General features: G+C 36.6%; 2 protein-coding genes and 1 pseudogene across 5 annotated transcripts in view; 1 reads left to right on the forward strand and 2 right to left on the reverse strand.

Moving 5' to 3' along the window:
- Positions 1-1,567: 1,567 nt before the first annotated feature.
- Positions 1,568-27,129, reverse strand: WDR12 (WD repeat domain 12). Of its 2 annotated transcripts, none has more exons than XM_059928501.1 (14): positions 26,755-27,129; positions 26,073-26,169; positions 22,472-22,566; positions 19,558-19,652; positions 18,273-18,379; positions 17,248-17,363; positions 16,450-16,604; positions 15,101-15,146; positions 13,531-13,616; positions 4,102-4,242; positions 3,881-3,986; positions 3,583-3,715; positions 2,775-2,847; positions 1,568-1,913 (listed from the first exon to the last, which is right to left on the reverse strand). In XM_059928501.1, the coding sequence occupies exons 2-14, from the start codon at positions 26,111-26,113 to the stop codon at positions 1,836-1,838; spliced, it is 1,272 nt and encodes a 423-aa protein (XP_059784484.1). In that variant the 5' UTR covers positions 26,114-26,169; positions 26,755-27,129; the 3' UTR covers positions 1,568-1,835. The 2 variants fall into 2 exon arrangements, with proteins under 2 accessions (XP_059784484.1, XP_059784485.1); XM_059928502.1 differs by lacking the exon at positions 26,755-27,129 and adding an exon at positions 26,423-26,440.
- LOC132368396 (tigger transposable element-derived protein 1-like) lies at positions 5,119-11,977 on the reverse strand (annotated as a pseudogene).
- The window catches only part of CARF (calcium responsive transcription factor), an 81,331-nt gene continuing 80,378 nt past the window's right edge, over positions 26,953-27,905 (forward strand). For all 3 annotated transcript variants that reach the window (XM_059928498.1, XM_059928500.1, XM_059928499.1), the window contains exon 1: positions 26,953-27,764. The gene's annotated coding sequence lies outside the window, so the exon portion shown is untranslated. The remainder of the gene's footprint in view (positions 27,765-27,905) is intronic.

The following is a 27,905-nucleotide window of genomic DNA, read 5'->3' on the forward strand; positions in this document are numbered from 1 at the left end:
AAAGTTATTTTAAATAACTCTGCCCTTAAGATTCATTCAGGGACCATCCAGAACAGGAATATAAATTCATCTTCGTCCTTTGAAAGTTATATTTCCAGAGACTGCAAATATGATGAAATCTACACCATTCTGCACAAAATAGGAAAAACAGACTTTGTGAATTTTACAACTACCTTTATTCACTTCTTGGGCATTAAAATATTACTGTCTTGTAAGAAATGATGTACCCGGAGCTCTAGCTCTTGTGAACTATGATGACGGTATCACAGGGGCAGAGGGAGGCCAGGTCCCTAAGGAGTATGGAACAAAACCACTATACCAGCACTGGACTGCCTCTGGACCTCTCCAAACGAGAGAACTAATCTTCCACCTGGTTTAATCCACTGTAAATCTGGCTCTCAATTGCAGCGAAGTTATGGTGGTTGTTTCCTAGACCTCTGTGATAGGAACCTCACGTGAGATATATGGCATCAGAGTCTAATGATGAGACCAAACTGATTTTCCCATATATTACTTAGAGGCTGAGGTGCTCTGCTTGAGAAATACCAATCCATTAAAGTCACATTTTAAGACATTTACTTTAAATATTTTGTATATATGAATTTAGATAAATGCTAATGATAAAAAAATTTTAGAATATTTTTATCTAATACTGACTGAAAGGTTTTGTCTGAAGAATCTAATTCTTATCTATATACAAGGATAAGTGTGGGAGAGAGATTCCTGGTTACCATGAAATCTGTGTGCTATTTTTAAAGGAGTCTGACTTACCTTTATTTAAAAAAAAATTTTTGTTTTTGGCCGTACCACGCAGCTTGCCAGATCTTTAGTTCCCAGACTAGGGATTGAACCCAGGCCTCCAGCACTGGAGGTGCAGAGTCTTAACCACTGGACCTCCAGGGAATTCCCTGACTTATCTTTTTTTAAAAAAGATTTTATTTATTTATTTTTGGCTGCATCCGGTCTTAGTTGCGGCATGCGGGATCTTCGTTGAGGCATGCGGGCTCCTCTCTAGTTGTGGTGCGTGGGTTTTCTCTCTCTAGTTGTGGCACACAGGCTCCAGGGTACGTGGGCTCTGTAGTTGTGGCGCGTGGGCTCCAGAGCGCGTGGGCTCTGTAGTTTGTGGCATGCAGGCTTAGTTCCCCTGTGGCATGTGGGATCTTAGTTTCCCAACCAGGGATCGAACCCACGTCCCCTGCATTGGAAGGCGGATTCTTTATCATTGGGCCACCAAGGAAGTCCCCTCCCTGACTTATCTTTAATACAAAGTACTTCACTTAAAACATTTCAAGAAATTCTTAATTAACTGGAAATACCTACATGTTTTAATGTTCTGAATACCTACAAAGGACATTATTATAGTTAGACATATTTTACCAAACACAGATTGTATTTCTAATTTTTTCTCTATTAAAATTTATTAGTTTTTTTAGATGCTTTTTTTTTAAACAGCTAACTTTTTAAAAAGTGAAGTTTCTCCCTTAGAGATAAAAATCTGAACAATTACTGAATTTTTAATAATGCTTTTATGGCATTTCAAAAGCAATTCTTAATTCAAACCAATACCTTTAAAAGAGAAATTAAAAACTCAGTTTAATTTCAAGGGTTTTCATAAGGTAGAGAATGCAGACCATATTTTACATTTAATAAACATAACTGTTGTATAATAAATACACAATAAAGAAAAAGACAGTGATAACTATCATCAAGGGTGAAATAGTATATAAACTTTAATCTAAAAGGCTGCTTCCTGCACCTGCATTGATGTAATCTGAGAATTCTCTATCAATTTCATTTACAGAAGGAATCTCTGTAGCCAAATTTATCATTCACTTTCATGCGCCCACATGGGAAGTCGTAGGTGAATATCTATAGGAATACAATTTATTGTCTGCTCCTCCACTCAGAAGTAACTGCGTAAAGGGAGAGGAAAAGAACATAAACACAGAAGTAAATACAATTATTTCATATGATTGCTGAACCTAATTAAATACTGATGATTCTGATACAGAAGGAATCGTGGATGAGCAATTAACTTGCATTGAGAGTTAATACTTAATACTAAAACGGGCCAATTGCATCAAATTTCACTACTATATTACACATATACTATATATATACACTATATTAAAACTTTAGAAGTGGTGATTTTAATTTGGTTGAGGCGTAATATGCTACTGTACTTTCTATGAAGCATTTGCTAAGAAATGTAATAAAATTTAAACGTTTGAAGGGTAATATAGTTCTATCTGTTTAAGAAAATTAAGTTTTTAAAAGATGGCACATTAATTGTTTGTAGGTAAATGGATATTACAAATTTTTCAAACAGCCCTCAGACCTGTATTAGGAAAGCGTTCTTAGGTAATAAGAGCTTTTATGTGTGTGTGTGTGTGTGTGTGTGTATAATTAAATTGTAATTCTTTAAGAACATTTTATAATACAGCCATATTATCTAAGATTTTTCTAAGTAGCAAATACTTTGATCCAATTAGTCTGAAGTAGCAAGTTTAGGGACTTAAAACATTTCATTAAAATACTCATGAGAAAAAAACTGCTTCAAAATATTCAAATTTTACTACTCCTAATATTAAAGGACAATTTTTTTCTTCTTTAAATGAGATATGAGATTTTATGAATATTAATGGAACTTAGAATACAGAATTATAAATATCAGATATATTGAAACTAATAACTCTGTAAACACAAATACCAGATTTATTCTAAAAATATAATGTAGTTTCTTCCTCTCTACCAAATAACTAATAAATTCTTACCCCTGTGTCTGTCCAGTCTACACTCAGAACTTTGTCTTCATGAGCAGCCAGATCATAGAGAGGAGCCTTACAACTAAAAGACGAAAATATTAACGTGTTATATGCATTTCATAGTATTAAACAAACATATATGACTAATCATTTATACTTTTCTGAAAATTTTAGCTTACCATCCTTGCCCCAGTAACCACTTAATCTTAAAATTCTGAGCATTTACTTGACTACCTCTCCTGTTTTTCCTGTATCATTAGCAAACTGTGGTTTTGGTTACTGCCTCTCCATTCTACTTGTAGAAATATGTAAATAAATTGTATATGCGTTCTCTTGGGGGCCCTCTGCATATATTAGTATCGTAGCACTAACTGATGAATAAGAAAGGAACCTTTAAATTTTGATTATCTTTAAAATTCTGTATTTTTACTTAATTTCCTATTAACATATAATTTACAATTTGACCACAGTTCCATTCATTCAGGCCACTGGCCTTCTAATTCATAATTATCATATTTATATTAAGGTTCAGGGGTTTTTTCCTATTTTATATAACAAGGTCAGAAAGATGGATTTCATAAACTATCACAATTAAATTCATTCAGATTGCAAAAAACCCCAACATATTAACATTAAGAAAATTCCTTTGATCCTGGCCTTCCTTTTTGATATCAATATGTATCATTTCAGGATATATGACCGAGAACTTTTTTTTGACCCTTCTGCTTTTGGATAGTCATTTCAGTGTTCATTTCATTTTCTCTGTATACAACAGGCAATTGATAGATTTCCTTTGTAAGTCATCAACAGGAGTTACCTTCTCGTATCCCACAGCTTAACCATGTTATCTAAAGAGCCTGAAATGAGCTGCTGCTCATGGGCAGGAGACCACTTGACTGACGTGACCCAGCCTGTATGGGAGGTTAGGGACAGCGACACCAAAGAACCATCTGAGCAAAACAAAACAGACAACCATTATTAAATTTTAGAAAACAGAAGTAGGCAGAACCCCCAAAAAAATTTCTAGAAAATTATCTTTTTATACACATCTCTCGTGAGAAGAGAAACTTACGTTACTCACTCATATTTTTCCTTCAGAGGTTTATACAACTCACCTTTAGTTCGGGGATCCCATAGTCTGATATGCCTATCTGTACTTCCAGATGCTAAACGTTTACAAAGTGGAGAATAGGAGATACAATTAAACACTTTATTTCCTGTCTAAAAAAAAAAAAGGAAAGAACATGTAACCAGGGTGGGCGAAAAGTAACCATCTCCTAGAAGTTTACCACTTAAAAGCTCAAAGTTAATCAGAGCAGCACTGAATTTGTCTTACCAAAGTTGACTTAAGACTGCCGGACTCAACATCCCACACTCTAATTGTGTGGTCCCAAGATGCACTGCAGATTTCTTCAGCATCTGACCACAAAACTGAGGATATTGCTTCCTTGTGGCCAGAGAGGGTCACTATGGGAGTCTAGAAATGAAGGACACCCAAAAGGGAAAGCATTTTTGGTTTAGAGTGATTGAAACAATAATAATAGTTACTACTTTTAAAGCCGATATGCCAGATATTGTCAGGTGCTTTAGCTTTCATATCCTACCTTATTTCTTCTTTACAGCAATCCTCCAAGACATATTTGTTTTTATTTTATAGATGAAGACACTGAAGTTGAGAAAGATAACTTGCCCAAGGTCACACTGTTTATAAATGGCAGATCTGAGTTTGAACCCAAATATTACTCCAAAATTTGTAGTCTTTCCACAGTATTCTGTTGCTTCCCCTTCTGCTCTACTTTTCATTTTGAGGAATATTAACACTAATTAAATTCTCCCAGTTGACAAAGATGTTATATGTAGAAGCTAGTAGAAAAATCTCTGGGGTCAGAAAGACCTAGGTTTGAGTTAAGGTGCTGCTATTTTCTACATAACTCTTCCAGGTTAATTAATTGCAATAGGTTATTCTCACCACCTCATTTCTTCAGCATCCAATCTTTAAATAATGCCCATGGCTCATTTATTAGAATTCCAAAATCTCTAATGTCCCTCTCAAATTAAAATCATCAAACTAGGTATACTGTCTGTTTTAAATACAAAGAACATGTAACAGAAAGAAGGAAAACTCTTGAAATGGGGGACAGTTAATCTGCTTGTGTAACTCTGTTACATTTAATCTTCTTAAATGTTAAGGGGGTTGTACTAGATTAGAGATCAGCAAAGTTTTTTGATAAAGATCCAGAAAGTAAAAATTTTAGCCTTTCCAGGCCACATACAGTCTCAGTTCCATGTTCTTCTTTGTTTTTAAAGCCCCTTAAAAATGTAAAAATCATTCTTAGCACTCTGTAGTACAAAATCAGGCCACAGCCAAATCACCTGTGGGGCTATTATTTGCCAACTGCTGGACCAAATGATCCCTAGGTCTCTCTTCCAGCCCTAAAATTTCCCTGAAAGTAGTAAAGGAACCTGATAGAGGAGTGAGGAACAGAACAACCTCTATTGTGATCCAAAACAAAAAGTAAGGTAACATAATCAGAGGCTCCAGGATAGGAAATGGCATGTAAAATGATGGGTAAATGTATATGAATAAGCAATCCCATTCCTAGGTATTTACCCAAGAAAAATGAAAACTTAGGTTCACACAAAAAACTGTCCACAAATGTTTATAGCAGTTTTATTCATAACTGTCAAACTAGAAACAACCCAAATATCCTTCAACTGGTGAATTAAACCAACTGTTGTATATCCATACAATAGACTACTACTCAGCATTTGAAAGGAATAAACCATGATACCCAATAATCTGGATGAATCTTTCTTTGTTTCCCTCCTCAAATACATAATGTGAAAAAAAAGCTTGATGCAAAAGGCTACATACTGTGTGATTCCACTTATATGATATTCTAGAAAAAGAAAAATTACAGGAACAGAGATCTGATAGTGGTTGTCAGGTGATAGAAATAGAGAGGAAAGGTTGACTACAAATGGGCAACATGAGTTTCAGGGGATGGCAAACTGTCCCGTATCTTGAATACGTAGTAGTTACATATTCTATGTATTTATCAAAACTCAAAAGCTATACACCAAAAAGTGAATTTTCCTACATGTACATTTTTTTTTTTTTTTTTTTAAGATAGAAAAGTCAACTTTGGCACTGTTACTGCAAACAAACTTCAGTAGAATAGTACTGGAGGGGACTTCTTTGGTGGTCCAGTGGTTAAGAATCCGCCTTCCAATGCAGGGGACGCAGGTTCGATTCCTGGTCAGGAAACTAAGATCCCACATGCCATGGGCAAGCAACAGAGGAGACCGTGCTCTGGAGGCTGCGCACAACTAGAGAGAAGCCCAAGTGCCGCAATGAAGATCCTGCGTGCTGCAACTAAGACCTGATGCAGCCGAATTAATTAATTAATTAATTAAAAAAAAAAGAACAAATGCTCAAAAAAAGAATAGTACTGCAGGAAAAACAGCAATTTTGAGAGAAAATGTGGAAAAAACCTTATTGTATGTTAATATATGAAACAAATGACCAATAAATGAACTGAATGAGAGCATTACTCATATTAATACAAGCCAGGTACTAGAAAGAAATCCAGAGAGAAAATAACTTTTTGATATTTGTCTAATTTTGGTCTTAATAATCCAACTTTTCCTATTATTTCTAATTTTCACTTCAAATAGCACTTCAAGGGTTTCTAGCATAACTTCAATTAATAATTTATGAATGCACAGATTTAAAGCTTATAAAAACCTAAATGAAAAAAATGAATATATTGTGATTTCTCTCAAATAAAATGAACAGTGGAAGCAAGCTTATGAACGTGCACACCTAAAAATAAAAGTTATCAGTAAGGCACTGAGTGGGAGAAAATACTTATAATACCTATATGCAGCAAAGACCTTGAATACAAAATACAAAAAGAAAGCTAGTCATTCAAACAGTATGGTACTGGCACAAAAATGGAAATATAGATCAATGGAACAGGGTAGAAATTGCCCCACAGGGTAGAAAGCCCAGAAATAAATGCATGCACCTATGGTCAATTAATCTAAGACAAAGGAGGCAAGATTATATACAGTGGAGAAAAGACAGTCTCTTCAATAAATGGTGCTGGGAAAACTGGACAGCTACAAGTAAAAAAATGAAATTAGAACATCTTTTTACACCATACACAAAAATAAACTCAAAATGGACTAAAGACCGAAATGTAAGACCAGATACTATAAAACTCCTAGAGGAAAACATAAGCAGAACACTCTGACATAAATCGCAGCAATATCTTTTTCGATCCATCTCTAGAGTAATGGCAATAAAAACAAAAATAAACAAATGGGACCTAATGAAACTCAAAAGCTTTTGCATAGCAAAGGAAACCATAAATAAAATGAAAAGACAACCCACAGAATGGGAGAAAATATTTGCAAACAATGTGACTGACAAGGGATTAATTTCCAAAATTTCCAAACAGCTCATGCAGCTCAATATCAAAAAAACAAACAACCCAGTCAAAAAATGGGCAGAAGACCTAAATACACATTTCCCCAAAGAAGACACACAGATGGCCAAGAGGAACATGAAAAGATGCTCACCATTGCTAATTATTAGAGAAATGCAAATCAAAACTACAATGAAATATCACCTCATACCAGTCAGAATGGCCATCATCAAGAAATCTACAAACAATAAATGCTGGAGAGGGTGTGGAGAAAAGGGAACCCTCCTACATTGTTGGTGGGAATGTAAACTGGTACAGCCACTATGGAGAACAGTATGGAGGTTCCTTAAGAAACTAAAAATTGAGCTACCATATGATCCAGCAATCTCACTCCTGGGCATATATCTGGAGAAAAACATGCTTTGAAAGGACATATGCACCCCAGTGTTCACTGCAGCACTGTTTACAAGAGCCAAGACATGAAAGCAACCTAAATGTCCATTGACAGATGAATGGATAAAGAAGATGTGGTACATATATACAATGGAATATTACTCAGCCATTAAAAAGAAAGAAATAATGACATTTGCAGCAACATGGATGGACCTGGAGATTATCACACTAAGTGAAATAAGTCAGAGAAAGACAGATATCAGATGATATTGCTTATATGCAGAATTTAAAAAAAAAAGATACAAATGAACTTATTTACAAAAGAGAAACAGACTCACAGAGAATGAACTTATGGTTCCGGGGGGTGGGGAAGAGAAGGGGGGAGGGATAGATTGGGAGTTTGGGATTGACACGTACACACTGCTTTATTTAAAATAGATAACTAACAAGGACCTACTGTATAGCACAGGAAACTCTGCTCAATACTCTGTAATAACCTAAATGAGAAAGGAATTTGAAAAAGAATAGATACATATATATGTATAACTGAATCACTTTGCTGTACACCTGAATCTAACACAACATTGTTAATCAACTATACTCCAATATAAAATAAAATAAAAAATAAAAACAAAATACAAAATACAAAATAACTCTTACAAATCAATAAAAAAAAGATAAGCAACACACTTAAAAAAAAAATGCAGTGGTTAAGACTCTAAGCTTCCACTGCAGGGGGTATGGGTCTGATCCCTGGTCGGGGAACTAAGATCCCGCATGCCGTGTGGTGCGGCAAAAAAAAAAAAAAAAGTGCTAAAAACATGAACAGGCACTTCAAAATTAGCTATCAAAGGGCTGGGACTTAAAATACACTACACACCACCAGAAATCACAAAATGAGACACCTTTTAACAGTAAGTAAATGTAAACATGTTATGTGCTAAAATAAAATCAGAGTACTAAAAAATTGACCATATCAAGTGGTGATATGTATGTGGAGTAACTTTGACTCTCATACACTGTCAGTGGGAGTATAAACTGATATAACCATCTTGGAAAATGTTTTGGCAGTATTAAACATTCAGAAAACTGAACATGTGTGTACCCTGTCACTCAGCAATTCCACTCCTGCAATTCTACATATGCAGAAATGACAATATATGTGCACCAAAAAACAAGTACAGCAACTTTATTTATGGTGGCTAAAACTAGAAACAATCTAAATGTCCATCAAAAGAAGAGCAGATAAATTCTGGTATATTCATGTAAAGGCATGCTATCTATTACTGAAAAGAACTATTACATGCAGTAGATGAATGAAATCTCACAGATATTACAGGCATACCTCGGAGATATTGAGGGTTTGGGTCCAGACAACCACAAAAAAGCAAACACTGTAATAAAGTGAGTCACAAGAATTTTTTGGTTTCCCAGTGCATATAAAAGTTATGTTTACACTATACTGTAGTACACTAAATATGCAATAGCATTATGTATAAAAAAAAAGTACATACCTTAATTAAAAAATACTGCTAAAAAATGGTAACCATCATCTGAGTCTTCAGCAACTCATAATCTTTTTGCCTGTGGAGGGTCTTGTCTCAGTGTTGATGGCTACTGACTGATCGGGTGGTGGTTGGTGAAGGCCGGGGTTGCTGTGGTAATTTCTTAAAATGAGACGACAATGATGTTTGCCACATCGATTGACTCTTCCTTTCACGAACAACTTCTCTGTAGTACGCAATGCTGTTTGACAGCATTCTACCCATAGCAGAACTTCTTTCAAAACTGGAGTCAAATCTTTCAAACCCTGCTGCTGCTTCATCAACTAAGTTTATGTAATATTCTAAATCATTTGTTATCATTTCAATAATCTTTATAGCATTTTCACCAGGAGTAGATTCCATCTCAAGAAACCACTTTCTTTGCACAACCATAAAAAGCACCTCCTCATCCATTAAAGTCTTACAATGAGATTGCAGCAATTCAGTCACATCTTCAGGCTCCACTTCTAGTACTAGTTTTTTTTAATTATTTCTACCACATCTGCAGTTACTTCCTCCACTGAAGTCCTGAACCCCTCAAAGTCATCCATGAGGGTTGCAATCAACTTCTTCCAAACTCCTGTTAATGTTGATATTTTGACCTCAGTAAATCATGAATGTTCTTCATGGCATCTAGAAATGGTGAATTCTTTCCAAAGGTTTTTTTTTTTCTTAAAGCTTTTTTTAAAATTTATTTTTTAATTCTTTTTTTTTTTTTAAGTTTTGGCTGCGTCGGGTCTTAGTTGCAGGATCTTCGATGCAGCACGCAGGATCTTTTGTCGCAGCGCGCGGGCTTCTTTCTAGTTGTGGCGCGCAGGCTCCAGAGCACGCAGGCTCGGTAGTTGTGGCACGTGGGCTTAGTTGCCCTGCGGCATGTGGGATCTCAGTTTCTTGACCAGGGATCGAATCCGCGTCCCCTGCATTAGAAGGCGAATTCTTAACCACTGGACCACAAGGGAAGTCCCTCCAAAGGTTTTCAAATGACTTTGCCCAGATCCATCAGAGGAATCACTAAGTATGGCCGTTATTGTCTTATGAAATGTATTTCTTAAATAATAAGGCTTAAAAGTTGAAATTACTCCTTGACCCATGGGCTGCAGAATGGATGCGGTGTTAGCAGGCATGAAAATAACGTTAATCTTCTTGAACATCTCCATCGGAACTCTTGGATGACCAGGTGCACTGTCAATGAGCAGTAATGTTTTTAAAAAGGAATCTTTTTTTCTGAGCCGTAGGTCTCAACAGTGGGCTTAAAATATTTAGTAAACCATGTTGCAAACAGATGTGCTGTTATCCAGGCTTTGTTGGTCTATTTACAGAGCACAGATGGAGTAGATTTAACATAATTCTTAAGGGCCCTAGGATTTTTGGAACGGTAAATGAGCACTGGCCTCAACTTCAAGTCACCGGCTGCATTAGCCCCTAACAAGAGAGTCAGCCTGTCCTTTGAAGCTTTGAAGCCAGGCATTGACTTCTCCTCTCTCATAAAAGTCTTAGATGGCATCTTCTTTCAAAAGAAGGATGTTTTATCGGCTTTGAAAATCTGTTGGTTAGGGTATCACCTTTGTTTAATTTCTCAGCTAGATCTTCTGGATAACTTGCTGCAGCTTCTACATCAGCACTTGCTGCTACCCTTTGAACTTTTATGTTATAAAGACTGCTTTCCTAAATCTCTTGAAGCAACTTCTGCTAGCTTCGAACTTTTCTTCTGCAGCTTCCTCACCTCTCTTGGCCTTCATAGGACTGAAGTGAGTTAGGGCCTTGCTCTGGATCAGGCTTTGGTTTAAGGGAATGTTGTGGCTGGTTTGATTTTCTACCCAGACCACTCAAACTTTCTTCATATCAGCAACAAGGCTGTTTCACTTTATCATTCATGTGCTCACTGGAGTAGCACTTTTCCTTCAAAAACTTTTCCTTTGCATTCACAACTTGGCTAACTGGCATAAGAGGCCTATCTTTTTGGCCTCTCTCAGCTTTTGACATGCCTTCCTCACTAAGCTTAATCATTTCGACCTTTTGATTTAAAGTGAGAGACATGAGACTTCCTTTCACTTCAACACTTAAGAGTCCACTGTAGGATTTTTAATTGGCCTAATTTCAATATTGTTGAATCTCAGGGAATAGGGAGGCCCGAGAGGAGCGAGAGAGATGGGGGAACGGCTGGTCGGTGGAGCAGTCAGAACATACACATTTACTGATTAAGTTCACTGTCTTATATGGGCGTGGTTCATGGCACCCCAAAGCAATTACAATGGTAACATCAAAGATCACTGATCACAGATCACCATAACAAATATAATAATAATTTAAAAGTCTGAGATATTTTGAGACTTACCAATGTGTGACACAGAGACACGAAGTGAATAAAGGCTGCTGGAAAAATGGTACCAACAGGCTTGTTTGACACACAGTTGCCACAAACCTTCAATCTGTAAAAAATGCATTATCTGCAAAGTGCAATAAAACGAGGTATGCCTGTATATGAAGCTTAAAACTAGGTGAAACTAATCTAGGATAAGTCAGAACAGTGACCACTTTTAGGAGGCTACTGATTTCAAGGGAGCCTAGAGGGCATCTTCTAGGGTGTCGGTAATTCTTGATGTTTTGATTTAGATAGTGATTACTTGGGTATACACAACTGCAAAAATTCATTGAGCTGTATACTTAATTATATGTATGCCAAACTTCAACTAACATAAAGGTTAAAAAAAAAAGCTACCTTATGAGTAAAGTATTTTGATAATTCAAGAAGTCTTTTTCTACTCAGATATATTCTTTAAAGGTTGATCAGGGATATGCATCAATAAATTACCACTGGCACATTATCCAATTGGTAAGGCATTTCCAGCTTTAATTTGTCTTATGAGACAAGTGATAAGGAAGCTGAATTGCCACCAGATCATTGAACTTGCAATTCAGCAGTCTATGTTTAAATGTATAAATTAAAAATCACTACTTTCAGTTGGAAACAGTAAGTGCTATTGTTTACTGCAGTTTACTGAGTTTGAGGAATCACTTATTCCTCATTTTCAACAGTTTTTATAAGATATCTTGTTATTGGTGACTGTAAGAAATAACGTGCAAATGTGTGCCTGATTTAATGCACATCCATTACAGCTGTTAGAAAATGAATGAAACATGATTTCCTAAATCTGACTCAGTATTGTTCTTCTCACTAAGTATATTAATATAGGTCAGATCATATTATGATAAATATCCTTCTAGTGGAACAGAGCAAATAAGAATCTGGATTAACTTTCTGAGTTTGATTTAATTGGATCTATAGCAAAATGACAGAATCAAAACCTCAATTAAACCCTTGGTTTCTACTGATTTAGGAGATGTACTAAAATTACATCCTCAGTGTACGAAACATTATTACTATTACTATTTTTTAAACTGAAGTATAGTTGACTTACAATGTTGTGTTAGTTTCTGGTATACAGCAAAGTGATTCAGTTATCTCTTCTTTTTCAGATTCTTTTCCATTATGGTTTATTACAAGATATTGAATATAGTTCCCTGTGCTCTACAGTAGGACTTGTTGTTTACTTATTTTATACATAGTAGTCTGTGTCTGTTAATCCCAAAATCCTAATTTGCCCCACCCCCCACCCCTTCTCCACTTTGGTCACCATAAGGTTGTTTTCTATGTCTGTGAGTCTGCAACATTATCATTAAACAGTCAGGTAATGAGATATTTCACTAAACTTAGTGAAATCTTCAACAATTAAAAGATCCTACTTTAAAATTCACCATGAGGAACTCCAACAAAGATGTTAAAAAAAAAAAATTCACCATGAGGCCAAATATAATAGCTAAATAATCAACCTATCAAGCTGTAAACCTAGCTTAATGCAACTACATTCAATAACTCAAATAAATGCAGCAGAGTATTTATAATAAAAATTTACAGATCTACTGAAAGAAAGCCTAATTATGGTTGAAGCAGCAAGACAAGACAAAAGGAAACTAAATATGAACAATTATATTAAATTAACATATATTTGTCAATAAAGACCTAAGCCGGGACTTCCCCGGTGGCGCAGTGGTTAAGAATCTGCCTGCCAATGCAGGGGACACGTGTTCAAGCTCTGGTCCGGGAAGATCCCACATGCCGCGGAGCAACTAAGCCCGTGCGCCACAACTACTGAGCCTGCATGACAAAACTACTGAAGCCCGTGCGCCTAGAACCCGTGCTCCACAACAAGAGAAGCCACCACAATGAGAAGACTGTGCACGGCAACAAAGAGTAGCCCCTGCTCACCGCAACTAGAGAAAGCCGGAGTGCAGCAACAAAGACCCATTGCGGCCAAAAATAAATAAATAAATAAATAAATTTATCAAAAAAAAACACCCCTAAGCCCAATACTGTCAGTTCTCACAAATACTTACTCTTGTTAGTCCCAATTGCTCTGTTTTCTGTTTCTTTCTCGGTCGATTTGTGGATTCTTCCATTTCATCTTCTTCATCTGTAGGGACTATATCACAGAGAATTAGATTTGATAGAGTTAAAATTTAAGGTAAATATTAATTACAAACAGTCTCAAATAATTCTTATATTTCTAGGTATATACTTTCTCTATGTTATCTCAACTGGTTAGGGAATTAACATTTCTCCTTATTTTGGTTAATGGAAAATTGTATCTAAAAACAATACCTGGCTTACCAATCTTCGAAAAGGAGAAAGCAAAAAATAAAGTATTATACATTAAAACCCTAAAACCTAACCAGTTTGGTATCTTATAAAGATTATCATTATGGCTATTCATCAGTTTACCATATCTATGAAAAGTTGCTTACTGTTAGTTGTAGGAGAGTTCTGACCAGATTGCATTTATATTATGAAGAAGGGAATGACATGGTAAATAAACACATGTTAAAAGGACATACATTCCAGCCATGTTTATTCTTCTTGACTATTTTACTTTTCTAACAATAAATTAAAAGTGTTTCATAGATAGTTATTTTTTGATTAAAAAAAATCTTCGTTATCCATCATTTGGCTAGGTAGCAAACCCAGATAAAAAGCCATAGATTTTAATGTTTTGTAACTATTTTATAAATGTCATGTGCTTTTCCCAAACTAGACTATAAGCACCTTAAGGGTAACAACTAATCATAGATAATATCTCATCTACCCAGCACTATCAAAAAGTATTTCACAAAAGGAAAAATTCCTACACAAACAACTTTCTGCCTCAAAACTGTTTGCTTTAACTAAAATGGATTTATATTTCCTGCCATTTTACACAGAATTATTTAAAACTGTTTAAGCTTTTCTTGATTATCTCCCCCCTCCCCAACTCTACTTTGTGAACTGTATTTAGGGTGTTGTACAGTAATATAGCAATTTCCTCAGAAGCAACAGAGGTATTCTGATCTGCTTACCCATGCAATAAATAGTTCTGTACTACTACTTTCTAAAATATATGTGGGTTTTCCCCCTTCTTTTCTTCTAGCAGTGTCTTCTTACTATTATCAAGGTACTTTCCTCTAAGAGTCCCCTTGGCTCCTCTAATTGTTCCTTCTAATCTACGTTTTCAAAGTGAGAAAATTGGTAAAATTGTATTAAAAAAATTTTTTTTAAAGTAAACCAGTGTAACTAAGAAATTTCTCTAATAGTAAAGTATATCAAGATGACACAGAAGGTAATTTGTTTATTTCCACATTCCTGAATAAGGGAACTCAGAACTAAGGCAGTTATGTCGCACTGCACCAGATGTGTTATTGATACTTGCAGGGATTCAGTGACATCGTCCAATAAATAAGGGGATGGTAGAGTAGAAAAACATTTTGAAACACAAAGAAATATACTAATTTTTCTCTATACTATAGTACTTTATTTGTGACCTAAAAAGCTCTGGTCCATTTTTTATAGAAAAATATGGGCTAAAAAGTCTTTTTTCACTGAAATTCTTGAAATATCATTAATAAGTCAAAGTAGAAGAAACATTTCATTTACCTGTAGACCAAATCTTTAGCATCTTATCCCAGGAGCCACTGCAAAACTAAAAAAAATATATGAAGGGAAAAAGAGTATGCAATATAATCCATCATATTGCTTGCCTGGTTTTTTCCTGCTATTTAACTTGAAATCTTTACTTTGCCCTGAAATTCTTACTACTATGGCATCACCGATCTGCCTGTCTTCCTAGTCTCTGGGAAGTTGTACCCTCAATCTCATGGCAACTGAAAGAGCTGCCATTCTTACAGGGCCCGTACCCTGGCCATGGTTGCTTAGATCAGGGTGGGCAACTGACCTACACTGTGGCAATAGGTCTCTTCCTCCTTCAGAGCCTTTTTTTTTGGAAAACTTGTGTTTTAGAGAGCTGAAGTTAATCTTTTTCCAGGGACAGACAGTATAGGATGTAAAACCCGGGAATATTGAAGGCCAGGTTTTATTGCCATGTGGAGAAAGCCAGACTGAGGTAAGAGAATGAAGTCAATTTGGGAAGACAAGAGGGAGGAGGTGTGCTGGCCATATGCAAGCCTCTACTCCATTGGTTCCTGAGATCCAAATGCATCATCACCCTGCTCATGATGTGGTGCATCACTCCCTCCTTGGGTCTTTTAAGCTAAAAAAAGTTCAGGATGAGTTTCTATCTCTTATAGCCAAAGGACAGGGTACAGTTAATTCACTTAGGTTTGGACTCAACAACATGTAAACCTTCTTTATGGCTCAATATGAATACTCATAAATTTTTAACTTTGAATGCAGAAACTTCCTCTGTTATGCTAACTGGCAAAGAAATGCTGAAGAAACACTCTTAAATCTAGAATACTTCATTGTGGTTTGGAGAATTTTCAAATGGTGAGGGAGTCTGTAACCCCTCTTAAGTAAATACTGTGTTGCCCTCATAGTTTGACTAACTTTTACCATTTTGTTGTGATAAAGAGTACATCAGCAATAATAGTAAAACAACCTCGATTAATGCTAACTTTAGTGCATGCTAAGTTTTAGGTGATCAGCTAGACATTTTCAATTAACGACAGCACTATGAGTAGCTGAAGGACTGAAAATGTCAATCACTATGATTTGAGGAGGTTACATAAAGAAAATTACTGTTTACCTGAGTTCTTAAAATTTCTGCAATTTATATAAAATTCTAAACCGGAGATACCCAGAGTGAGGGAGTGACTCTTCATATCTCTCATTACGAGTATTTACTTTTGGTTTGAAATCATATTCTTTAGTCACCAATTGTTATGGAAGTAGGCCGATCACAGTGACTTTATGTAGAAAAGACATGTTTGCACCAAGAAGCTCAAATTCTAATTGAACACAGTACTAATAACACAATAGCTACTTACTTTGGTTCCTGTGCTATCAACAGCTATAGAATCCACACTGCCAGCATGACCCCTGCAGCAGTGCAGGGCTTTCACTTTGTTTCTCTCTACATTCCACTCCCACAGGAGAATAGTCTGATCCATAGAGGCACTCAGCAGTATGCAAGACAAATTGTCTGAAGAAAGAACACAAGGATAAGAAACAAATTAGTACAAAAATTTTAAATAGTGTTCCAAAACTAAAGAACTGAATTTTTTGTAGTTGTTGATAAAGATGTTAAAAAGGTAAAAGACCTCATAAAAAAGGCCACCTTTGAAAAAAGAAGCTAACTGATGGTATAAAAGGGAAGATTCTTCAAAAATAGTATAGGGACTTCCCTGGCGGTCCAGTGGTTAAGACTCTGCGCTTACATTGCAGGGGGAGCGGGTTCGATCCCTAGTTGGGGAACTAAGATCCCGCATGCCACATGGCGCAGCCAAAGAAACAAAACAAAACAAAACTATAAAAGACATGCATTTAACACACTCAATATTAATTTGAAAATATATATTATGTGATATAATTTTAGGATTCACTTCTACTGATTTACGGATTTTTTTATGTGTATATTTTTGAAATATATATACATATATTTTTTATGTATATATTTTTATGTGTATATTTTATGTGTATATTATTTTAAAATATAAATATTTTATATTTATAAAAACTGAGGCATGAGACATTTCCTATCCTGTCCCCATTCTGCCCCAGCATCGAAAATGGCTTATTTCCAATTCCTTATCCAGGATTCCTCTCAATTTAGGCAGAGTCCTAACCTTTTTTCACCCAGGCCACATCTTTTACAACATCTGTATGTCCCACAACTGTCATTATTGACTTTCCTTCCAAGGACCAGATCCGAGAAGTCTTATCATAAGAACCAGTCAAGATCCTGTGAGGAGAAAAAAATCCTATGAAACACAAAAAACAGCTTTTTTCAAACCCTGAAATCAATTATATTTCTAAAGCACTGATAAAGTAAACCTTGAGGATTATATTTTTAACCTTGAGGATTATATTTTTAAACTCTTCTTTAATATAAAGATTAAGATTTCAAAACACACTAGAATAAATCAGAAGATGTTACATTTGGCTTTTCCTGACCTCTTAAAATAAAAATGTAACCGACAAACCCTAGACTTCATTTTTACTATTGTTGTAAAATACTACCACTCCCAGGGAAGCTAAGCGAATTGTCTGAAAAGCCTAATAGTCCTTTGTATTTAACCAGTGAAAATCATTAAATAAAAAACCAGTAGAACCATTTAAAGTAAAAGTAAAACCAGTAAAAACATAACTATGTAATAACTCCAGGGAGACATTCTTTGAAAGTAAGCTCCTACTGAGATCCATTCTTGAGGTGTTTTTCTACAAGTAAGGCCAGAGGGGGTTTGCTCTGAACGATTCATACCTTCTTGATTCCAGTCTGCCCTTTTCAGCCCTAAAAATAGCATGATCTGCATCTTCAGGGTAGTAGGCTGGGAGATCTGTGGCTAGAAAAGGTTTTTTTCCCTCTATGAAACAAATTATATTCTTGGTCTTAAAAGCAACATAATCAAATAAATGCCCTAAGACACACGACCTATTCGGAAGACAAATGTCACTACAACCTCTTTAGACAGAAAAGAAAATCTATTAATAGATATGTTTCTTCTTGACTACACTAAATTTAAAGGTCTTTGGCATGGTCACAGTATATACATATATATCACAAAATTACTTTCACAAAGAACAAGTAATCAGAGAAAAATATTCATATAGTACACTTAAAGTGGATACAAAAACATTCATCTGGCAATACCATTCCTCTGCCCCGTCGATCGCACTGATCCAGTCATCATGGAACATGCATTGCTCTGGCTGAGGTGCAGTATACTTCTCCACGTACTCTAGTTCCACAACCTCTTCCTAGTCACAGACAGAAACCAGAAATCAATCAGGTGGTGCAGTTTTTAAATGGTACATTATGAAAATAAAGGACCCCCAGTTTAATTTATCTCCTTCATGTAATTCCCCTTCAGAATCCAGAAATTTTGGAGCCATATAAATAGTGAAAAACTTTGACCTAACAGCATGCTAAGAGTAATATTAAGAAATATTAATGACCTTGGAAAACTTACGCTAAAAGTAGAAAAAAAGAATATAAGAAACTTTATAAAATCATAAAAGCACGTTGTTTAATGGATACAGAGCTTCTGTTTAGGATGATGAAAAAAGTCCGGAAATGGACAGTGGTGATGGTTGCATAATATTGTGAATGTACTTAATGCCACTGAATTGTACACTTAAAAATGGTTGGGGCTTCCCTGGTGGCGCAGTGGTTGAGAATCTGACTGCCAATGCAGGGGACACGGATTTGAGCCCTGGTCTGGGAAGATCCCACATGCCGCGGAGCAACTGGGCCCGTGAGCCACAATTACTGAGCCTGCGCGTCTGGAGCCTGTGCTCCACAACAAGAGAGGCCACGATAGTGAGAGGCCCGCACACCGCGATGAAGAGTGGCCCCCGCTTGCCACAAATAGAGAAAGCCCTCACACGGAAACGAAGACCCAACACAGACAAAAATAAATAAATAAATAAATAATTTAAAAAAAAAAAAAAGGTTAAAAGATAACTTTTATGTATATTTTACCACAGTTCCAAAAATTGCCCCCCTAATCATAAAAGCAATTATTAATTATATTTTAAATTATAAAAGTAATAATAAGGAAAGTTTGAATATTAGAGGATGGGGCAATCAACTATAAATCACAATAACCTAACCCATAAGTTTATATATGTGCACAATCATTTTATATACCTTTATTAGTAGTAAACATATATTTGCTATTCCCTTTCTTGACAACTGTTCCACAAATATGAAGTTATCTTTCCATGTTCATTCATCTACATTTCTTGAATAATACTTAGAAAAAAAGAGGGAATTTAAAAATTGAAGATACAGAAACCGAGGTTCAGTTTCTAGGAAAAAACAGTAATCAAAAGGCTCTTGGTTCCTGTAGATTCAGGTTGATTCTAAATGAAGTTTTCCTACATTATCTGGTAATACCTTAAGTAAAATACAGCAGGTAAGCATTTGAACTTACCGATGAGATGTTTTCCAGTTCCATGTGTTTGAACAAGGGCATTCGCAGAAACTGGCCCTTGATAAGGAAATCAAACTCCACATGTTTGTGGAACTCTAAAGAAAATACATAATAAAATTATCACTGTTAGGACCTGAAGTGGTATTGGCAGAGGTAAATGAGAGACCCCCAAAACAAACAGGTACCTGTTATCCTAGTGTGGCCTCCAACTTTCTCCAGAATTTCTCCATGGCACAATCAGACCATGTATTCCAGTATATTATGTGATTTTTAAGAACAGAAATACTTTGTTCTGTTGGTATAATATTTTTATTGTTGATGGTGTAATCATTTTGATTAAGGAAACCTTTGTATTCTAAGAAGAATCCCAAATATATACAAAAGTAGGAATAACATAATGAATCCTCATTCCCATCTTTTACCAACTCATGGACAATCATCTATACTCCTCCCTCCACTCTCCTGCTGGTTTTTTTTAAAGCAAAACTCAGAAATGATATAATTTCATCTGTAAATGCTTTAGTGTGTATCTCTAAAATATAAAGACTAAAAAAGTCACAATGTTAAAAATTTAACATTACTTATTCCTTTTAATACCATAAAGCCAGTCAATGTTCATATTTCCTTGTTTCATAAATGTCTTTTTACAGTGAGCTTTCTAGAATCAGCATCCAAAGTCCTCACATTATATTTGATTAATATCTTTAACAGTTCTCCATCCTTTTTTTCCATTGCCTTTTATTTGCTGAAGAAACTGGGTCTTCTTGTAATACTTCTTACATTCTGGCTTTGGTTGATTATATCTCCAAGGTATCCTTTAACATGTTCCTCTACCACCTACATACAACCTGTACATTAGGCAGACCCAAATGCCTGATTAGACTTTGGGTTTGTCTGTTTTTGGCAAGAATATTTACACACCGTATTGTATTTCCTATTGTATCACATTAGAAAGCACACTATCTCACTGTGCCTCCTTTTATGATATTAAGATCTACCTCTGGGTTCAGATGATGTCAGTCTGATCCCATCCATCATAACGTTCTTTGTCAGGCTTTTACCTAATAAATGGCTTTAGTAACCATAGATATTCACTTCTTAAATCTATTATTTCATTTGGAGTTACAAAATGCTAAAAATTCTTCATTCTTTCTGATTTATTAGCTATAATAAAATCCTTCTTAAAGAAGAATTCCCTCATTGACTCTTTGACTTGTTACTTTTTAAAAAATCTGAATCTGGGCTTCCCTGGCGGCGCAGTGGTTAAGAATCTGCCTGCCAATGCAGGGTACATGGGTTCGAGCCCTGGTCTGGGAAGATCCCACATGCCGCGCAGCAACAAAGCCCGTGAGCCACAACTACTGAAGCCCACGTGCCGAGAGCCCATGCTCCGCAACGAGAAGCCACCGCAATGAGAAGCCTGTGCACCAAAATGAAGAGCAGCCCCCGCTCACCGCAACTAGAGAAAAGCCCGCGTGCAGCAATGAAGACCCAATGCAACCAAAAATAAATTAAAAAAAAAAAAATCTGAATCATTTTGCATCTTCAACTCAAGAGCAGTGACTCAGTTAATCGATTTACACAAAAAGACAAATCAATGTTCATCTACAAGTTTAGAAAAATATGCAAATATTTGGGTAACAACAAACAACCATATACTGATATTGCAAAGTGTCTATTGCAAGAAAATAATTCTTATGCTAGTTCAGAGTTTTTCAATAAGTAGAATATATGACATCTTTGGAGTTTAGAAAACTAACTATGCATCAGAATCTCTACACTATTGTACATCCATGATGAAAGATAAGAACCAATAGGAAATGCTATGTGAATATCTCTGTATCAAGAACTATATCTTGCTAACAATGAAAAGACCTTGCCCCCCTGCAAAAAAGTTGTTCAAAAACATCTTAAGCTTAACAAAAATGTTATAAGATTATTGGAAGAGAAAGTGGAAAATATTAGACATTAGTTTATAATTCTCACCTCCCCATTCCTCCAACTAGGGTAGAATCAAAAGAGCTTTAAAAGCATCAGAAACATCTGCATAAAAATATGCTTGCCTCAAAATGATGGCTCCATTGACAAATTTTGTTTTTAAAGATTATGCTTTATGTTATTTTCCATTTTTCATGTTTAAATCTTCTACTATATGTATGGTTTCATTACTTTTTAAAGAAATATTTTATTATAGAAAATTCCAAACATACACAAAAATGGAGAATAATAAACCTTCCTATACCTATCGCCCAACTTCAACCATTATCAACTTATGACCAATCTTGTTTGATCAATATTTTTGCATATATTGTTCATATCATTTTAATTTTATATTAAATTTACATATAAATTTATAGCCTGTAAAATTTTTTTCATACGTTTAATTTATTTTAATTTATATCTTTATAAATGTTTTACTTGATACTGTGGCATGTTTATGTTTGTTTTATCCATTATTTTTAAATGAATTTTAAATACTTAAATAAAATACTAGTATTAATAATGGCATTTGTTACTATACAAAACAAATGCTCAAATACAGATATTGTCATTTTGCTTTGCAGAAGCACCAAGATGCTTGTTCTATGCCTACCCAATCTAGCCCTCATGTCTTCATTACCTCTACATCACAACTTTTACACTAAAATCTTTATTCCTAAATCTCAACCACCTTGTCTCCATATTGCCTTAAAAGCAGATTAAACTGAATTTTTTTTTTCCTGAAAACTTATTTCAAAGCATTTTTCAAAGTATCATACAGCAGGGAAATCCATGTTATAAATTTTACCATGATAAAATCCATGCAATATTATAAAATAATGCCCCAAAAGGGCTATAAATAACAATATGATGTATTTCAGTCTAGTTAGTGTCACTGTGCTTTCTCCTAACTTTTCAGAGTATATATACCCACCGTTTTTGGCCTCCAGCAATTTATTGATGATGTTACTAAGGTCAGCAATTTCAGAGGCTGCAGGTATCGAGAAAGGAACATCATCCACCGCATATCTACAAAAAGGAAACGATAAATCAAGTCTACAGATGTTTTAACAAATGTGCATTTATTCATTCAACAAACATTTATTGGGTATCTAATACATGACAGACATTTTGCTACATGGGGTTAACAAAAAATGAATTAACCTGTGGTCTCTGTTCTTGGAAAGGGTTAAAGTCTGGTAATCAAATACGAGTAAAGTATGTAAGAACAGTGTCATAAGTAATACATAAAATGGGAGAACAAGTGGTAGGTCATTTCAACCAGAGGAAAGGGGGCTGGGAGAGCAGAGTCTGAAAGGATGCATAAAAAAGATCACTCTTACACTACATCTAGAAAAGTGAGTCTCTGCCAGGTGAAGTGTGGCAAGGCAGAAAGAAGGGGTGCAGGAAAGCAGGGAGAGCAGCAAAAAAAATAGCTAAGAGTTATTAAAGAGCTGCCCACCCAGCTTATCCCAGAAAGTGTTACTTTACTCTAGACAGTGACCAAAGATAAGGCTAAAGAGATGTGCATGGAGTGGTTTAGATGCTGTGTGAAGTACTTTTTACTTCTGTCCCTAGGCAATGAGGAACCACTGTCTAAGTCAAATAACATCATCAGAATTTTGTATAGTTTGATCTTTCTTGGCAGCACTGCAGAGACTGGATTACAGGCACACACAACAGGAGGCAGATTAGGAAACTCTTGTAAGAGAGAACAGAAGAAAATTCTTGCAAATCACGTATCTGACAAGGAACATGTATCTAGAATATATAAAGAACATTTATAACTCAATAATAAAGACAACCCTATTTTAAAAACGGGCAAAGGATCGAAATAGACATTTCTCCAGAGAAGGTATACAAATGACCAACAGGCACATGAAAAGATGCTGAGCACTGTTAGTCATCAAGGAAATGCAAATCAAACCACAATGAGATATCGCTTCATACCCACTAGGATGGCTACAATAAGAAAGACAGATATTAAGTGTTGGTGAGTATGTGGAGAAATTAAACCCTTATTCATTGCTGGTAGAAATGTAAAATGCTATGATTGCTTTGGAAAAATCTGGCAGTTCCTCAAAAAGTTAAACATGGCATTACCACTTGACCTAGCAACTCCATTCCTAAGTATATACCCAAGAGAAATGAACATATATGTTCACACAAAAACTTGTGCACAAATGTTCACACCACCACTATTCCTAATAGCCAAAAGGTGAAAACAACCCAAATGTCCATCAACTGAACAATGGAAACACAATGCGGTATATCCATACAATGGAATATTATTGAGCAGCAAAAAGGAATGAAGTACTGATATATATATATGCCGGTGCGCAGCAACGAAGACTCAATGCAGCCAAAAATAAATAAATAAAAAATAAATAAATTTATATATAAAAAAAACCCAACATGGATGAACCTTGAAAAACATCATACTAAGTGAAAGAAGCCAGTCACAAAAGACCACGTACTATATAATCCCATTTATATGAAATGTCCATAACAGACAAACCTATAGAGACAGAAAGTAAATTAGTGATTGCCCTGGGCTTGGGGGATTTGGAAGTATTTGGGTGTGGGGGGAGGGGTAACAGCTAAAGGATGATGAAAATTGTTCTAAAATTTACTGTGGTGATGGTTGTATAATTCTGCAAATACACTCAAAACTAGTGAATTGGACACTTTAAATGTGTGAATTCTATTGCACGTGAATTACATCTCAATAAAGCTGTTACAAAAAACAAAAACAAAAAAGTCTTCATAAGGTCTGAATTTAGGCTATATTTGTGGGGAATGTAAAAGTTTCAAAAGATGTTAAGGTAGAACTTCCAGGGCTCACCAAGACATGCTATGATAAGTCTCTTTTTGTCACAATGGGAGGGGGGTGGAGGTTTCAGATCCTGTTAAAATGTAGATTCTAAATCAGCAGGTCTGAGGTAGAGTCTGAGATTCTGCTTTTTCTAACCAGCTCCCAAGTGATGCTACTGCTGCTGGTCTTCAAACTACACTTTGAGTAGTAAGCCTATAGTTATATATTTATCATGCCAAAAAAAGTAAAAAGTTATTTAGGTTCTCCAAAAGGTAACAAAACCTAGAAATTGAAAGTTTTGGTTTACTATGATATTTTGGCCAGTAAGATGAGTAGGGAAAAGTAGCATAATTACATACTCATATATGAATATACATGCATATGTAAATTATACACATATACGTGAATAAATCTACTTTCCCCCATCATTTTACTGATGAGAACGTATTGTGTGAAAGGAAGAAGCAAGAAGTTTAATTTCTAGGTTTTGTTACCTTTTTGGAAAACCTAAATATATAAACACAAACACACATACACACATATGATGTTTATCCATTTATCACAGGAGTTAAAATACAGTGCTCTAATATTTCTTAAAACTTCATGTGAATCAACAATAATCTCCATAAAACTTTTAATTAGAAAAAATACAGTGATCCTGCTATTCCATCACCATATTCCTTTAGAAGCATTTTAACTAAGTATATATACTCATCTGTATTGATAATACAATTTATGTATACTGTAAGCAACAGTACAAGAGGAGTGAATATGATTTACCAGGTCAACACATAAAGCTACAAACACAGAATCAAAAATATAATCTTAATTGAGGTGGGAGTTTTTTAGTTTATAGCTGACATTAGCTTGTTAATACAACAAATATTTATTATTTATCATCAGTACCAGAAGAACTTGACAAATATTTGTTGACTCAGTCAATCCAAGAAGCATAACAGTCTCTACAATCAAGAGACTTACAATATAGTTGAAGAGACCAGGCGAAACGATAAAAAGTTAATTAATAGTGTAATATACGCCACAAAGCAGAATATAATTAGGTTTCAAATGATTGCTACATACCTGGGGACCATTTGTAAAATTGGTAAAATGTTTACATACATATAGGTATACACATACAGGTATATATATATATACGCATACGTGTAGATTATGTATATAAATACACAAATCTGTAACTGAATTGACTTCACACTCATCAAAAACTAGTTCTACCAACTCCCTATTGAGAGCTCCACCTTCTAGCCTGGTTCAGAAAAGCATCGTCTATCACCTACGTAGGAAAATGAAGTTGTGTTTTCAGACACTGTGAAACACCACTAGCAGACAGCCTATAACGACTTGGTCCGTTGTTCACTGTTCAATTACATAATGCACTTCATTCAGGAAGCAAACCTTAAGCCCTTCAGGTCACCCTACACACACAATTCAAATTATATACAGCCTGAGTCTAGGCGAGAAGGCTAGGTGATCCTTGAGAAATCCTCGCAAGGCACCACTTCCACTTGAGTGGAAAACGCGCTCAAGCGAGGAATCCAGCCAAAAAAAGGGAAAAAGTGAATTGATGGCAAAGATAACCAGGGATGCACAAAGTCATACAGGAGTGGTCTTTCGAAAGGATCCCGGGGCCGGGGGGCGGGGGGCGGGAGGCGGGAGGGGGGAGGAGAGGAGGGGAGAGAAAGGGAGTACGCTTACTTACTTCTTATTGTCAGTGAAGAAGCGTGTCTGGAGCTGAGCCATGGCTTGCCTACAGAAACGTATGGGTAACAGACAACCGGCGCTTTGGCCTTTCAGGACTGCAAAAAGAGGCAGCTCAAAGTTAGACTGCACGTGTCAGAGAAAAGCAGCAGTCGAACCTGGGCTTCCGCTTTCTTTCCTCGGGCCTCCTCAGCCAGGAGGCACCACGAGGCTTCTCTTCCACAAGGCCCAGCCCACAAACATCAACTACCTATTCCTAGATTTAGGAGTCATCGATTAGTAAAGCATAGTCTTAAAGGCAGCGAGTCCCTTTAATCTTTTTGTATTTTTTAAAAATATATTTAAGCTTACAATCGATTGTGAAGACACAGAGAGGCCCGATTCAAATAGGCTTCTCCACCCTCTCTCTCTTTTTTAATTTTAACAGGTTATCCTCAGTCCCGATAATTCAAACACATCTCCTAGATACTACAACCCCCAGAAAGCAGCGCTTCTCATACGCCGTAGCCACTGGGTATTGTAGTCTTTTTTCCCACGCTGCCCCTAGACTATCTTATTTGCATTAAACCTTCCCGATTCCAGCCAAATTATCTATTATATTTCCTCTGCCTTCAGCTTTAATTCACTAAAGCCTTTCCGGGTTTACTTTTTCAAGCATACTCCCAATCAGACTCTCAGTCTACCGAGATTTTTCTTGGGCTCTCGCCACTAGCTTCAGGCTTTAGATCCAGGTGAGAGGCGGGGATACGAAAAAAAGAACGAATCAGAAAGGAAACACGCGACGGTGGCTGATAGTGGTCTTATCTCAAGCAACAGCGCTGCGCGCTCCCAGAGGGGCGCGCCTGCGCACTGTGCTGGTCTCCATGGCGGGGCCTCGGAGCCAAGACGAGGTTGAGTAGACTCGTTTTGAATTTTCTCCCCTCTGCTCCAACACTTCGTGGACTTCCCTTCTCGCCCTGTAGGGCGCTCGGCGGCGGCGGGACTGGGGGAGTCGGAGGTTTGGCAGAGCTGTCTGCGCCGACGGACCGGACGCTGCTTCCCCATTCCCCTTCCTGCTGCCTCCTCCTCCCGTCACCTCCTGACCCGCCCGGTCCCTGAGCAACCGCCGGCCCCCGCCCCTTGCCGCTGCCGGGCCTTGGTGGCGCCTTCCGCGCCCCGCCTCGGGCCGTATTCGGGGACCCTCCTGACGAGGCCTACCGTCCCCCGCCCGGACGGGGTCCGCGGGCCCCGAGCCGGCAGGCTGGAGAACGTGGAGGTTAGGTGTCTTAAGGAGGGCTGCTGAGCCCAAGGGCGCACCACCACGGAGAAGGAGGAGGACCCCCTGGGCGGGAGCGCCCGCTGTGTGGTCCTGTGCGCCGCCCCGCATTTTAGGGTTCCTTTTTTCTCTTTATGAGCCCCTTTATACCTTCCTTTTAGAAGGGGAAAGGCGTCCTCCCACACCTCCCAACGCTTTTTGACTTTTTTTTTCGTCTTGAAGTTAGCCAAAGGCCTATGTCTTATTCTCAAACGGTCCCGAGAATAATTCTAATGGAATTTAGTTGTTTTTCTGAGGGAGGATGGGTGGAGAGATACTACTCAGCTCTCCTAGTCGCTTTTTAAGGCGTTCGCCAGAAATCCTTCAAGAGGGGGACTTCTTAAAGAGACGGCAGTTTAGAGTAAGGCAGAACTGGATTGCAGAATTTGGGGCAAAGCGGTATGTGTGCAGGGGAAGACAGCTAAAGCTTTCCTTTGTTACGTTGCTTCAAGATGTACCACAATTAAGTAGACATATGATATTTAAGTCAACCATAGACTGAGAAGGAATTTAAACAGTTGTAAGCGAAAAATAATCTGT

This window comes from Balaenoptera ricei, chromosome 7 (genome assembly GCF_028023285.1).
Source record: "Balaenoptera ricei isolate mBalRic1 chromosome 7, mBalRic1.hap2, whole genome shotgun sequence".
Lineage (NCBI taxonomy): Eukaryota > Metazoa > Chordata > Mammalia > Artiodactyla > Balaenopteridae > Balaenoptera > Balaenoptera ricei.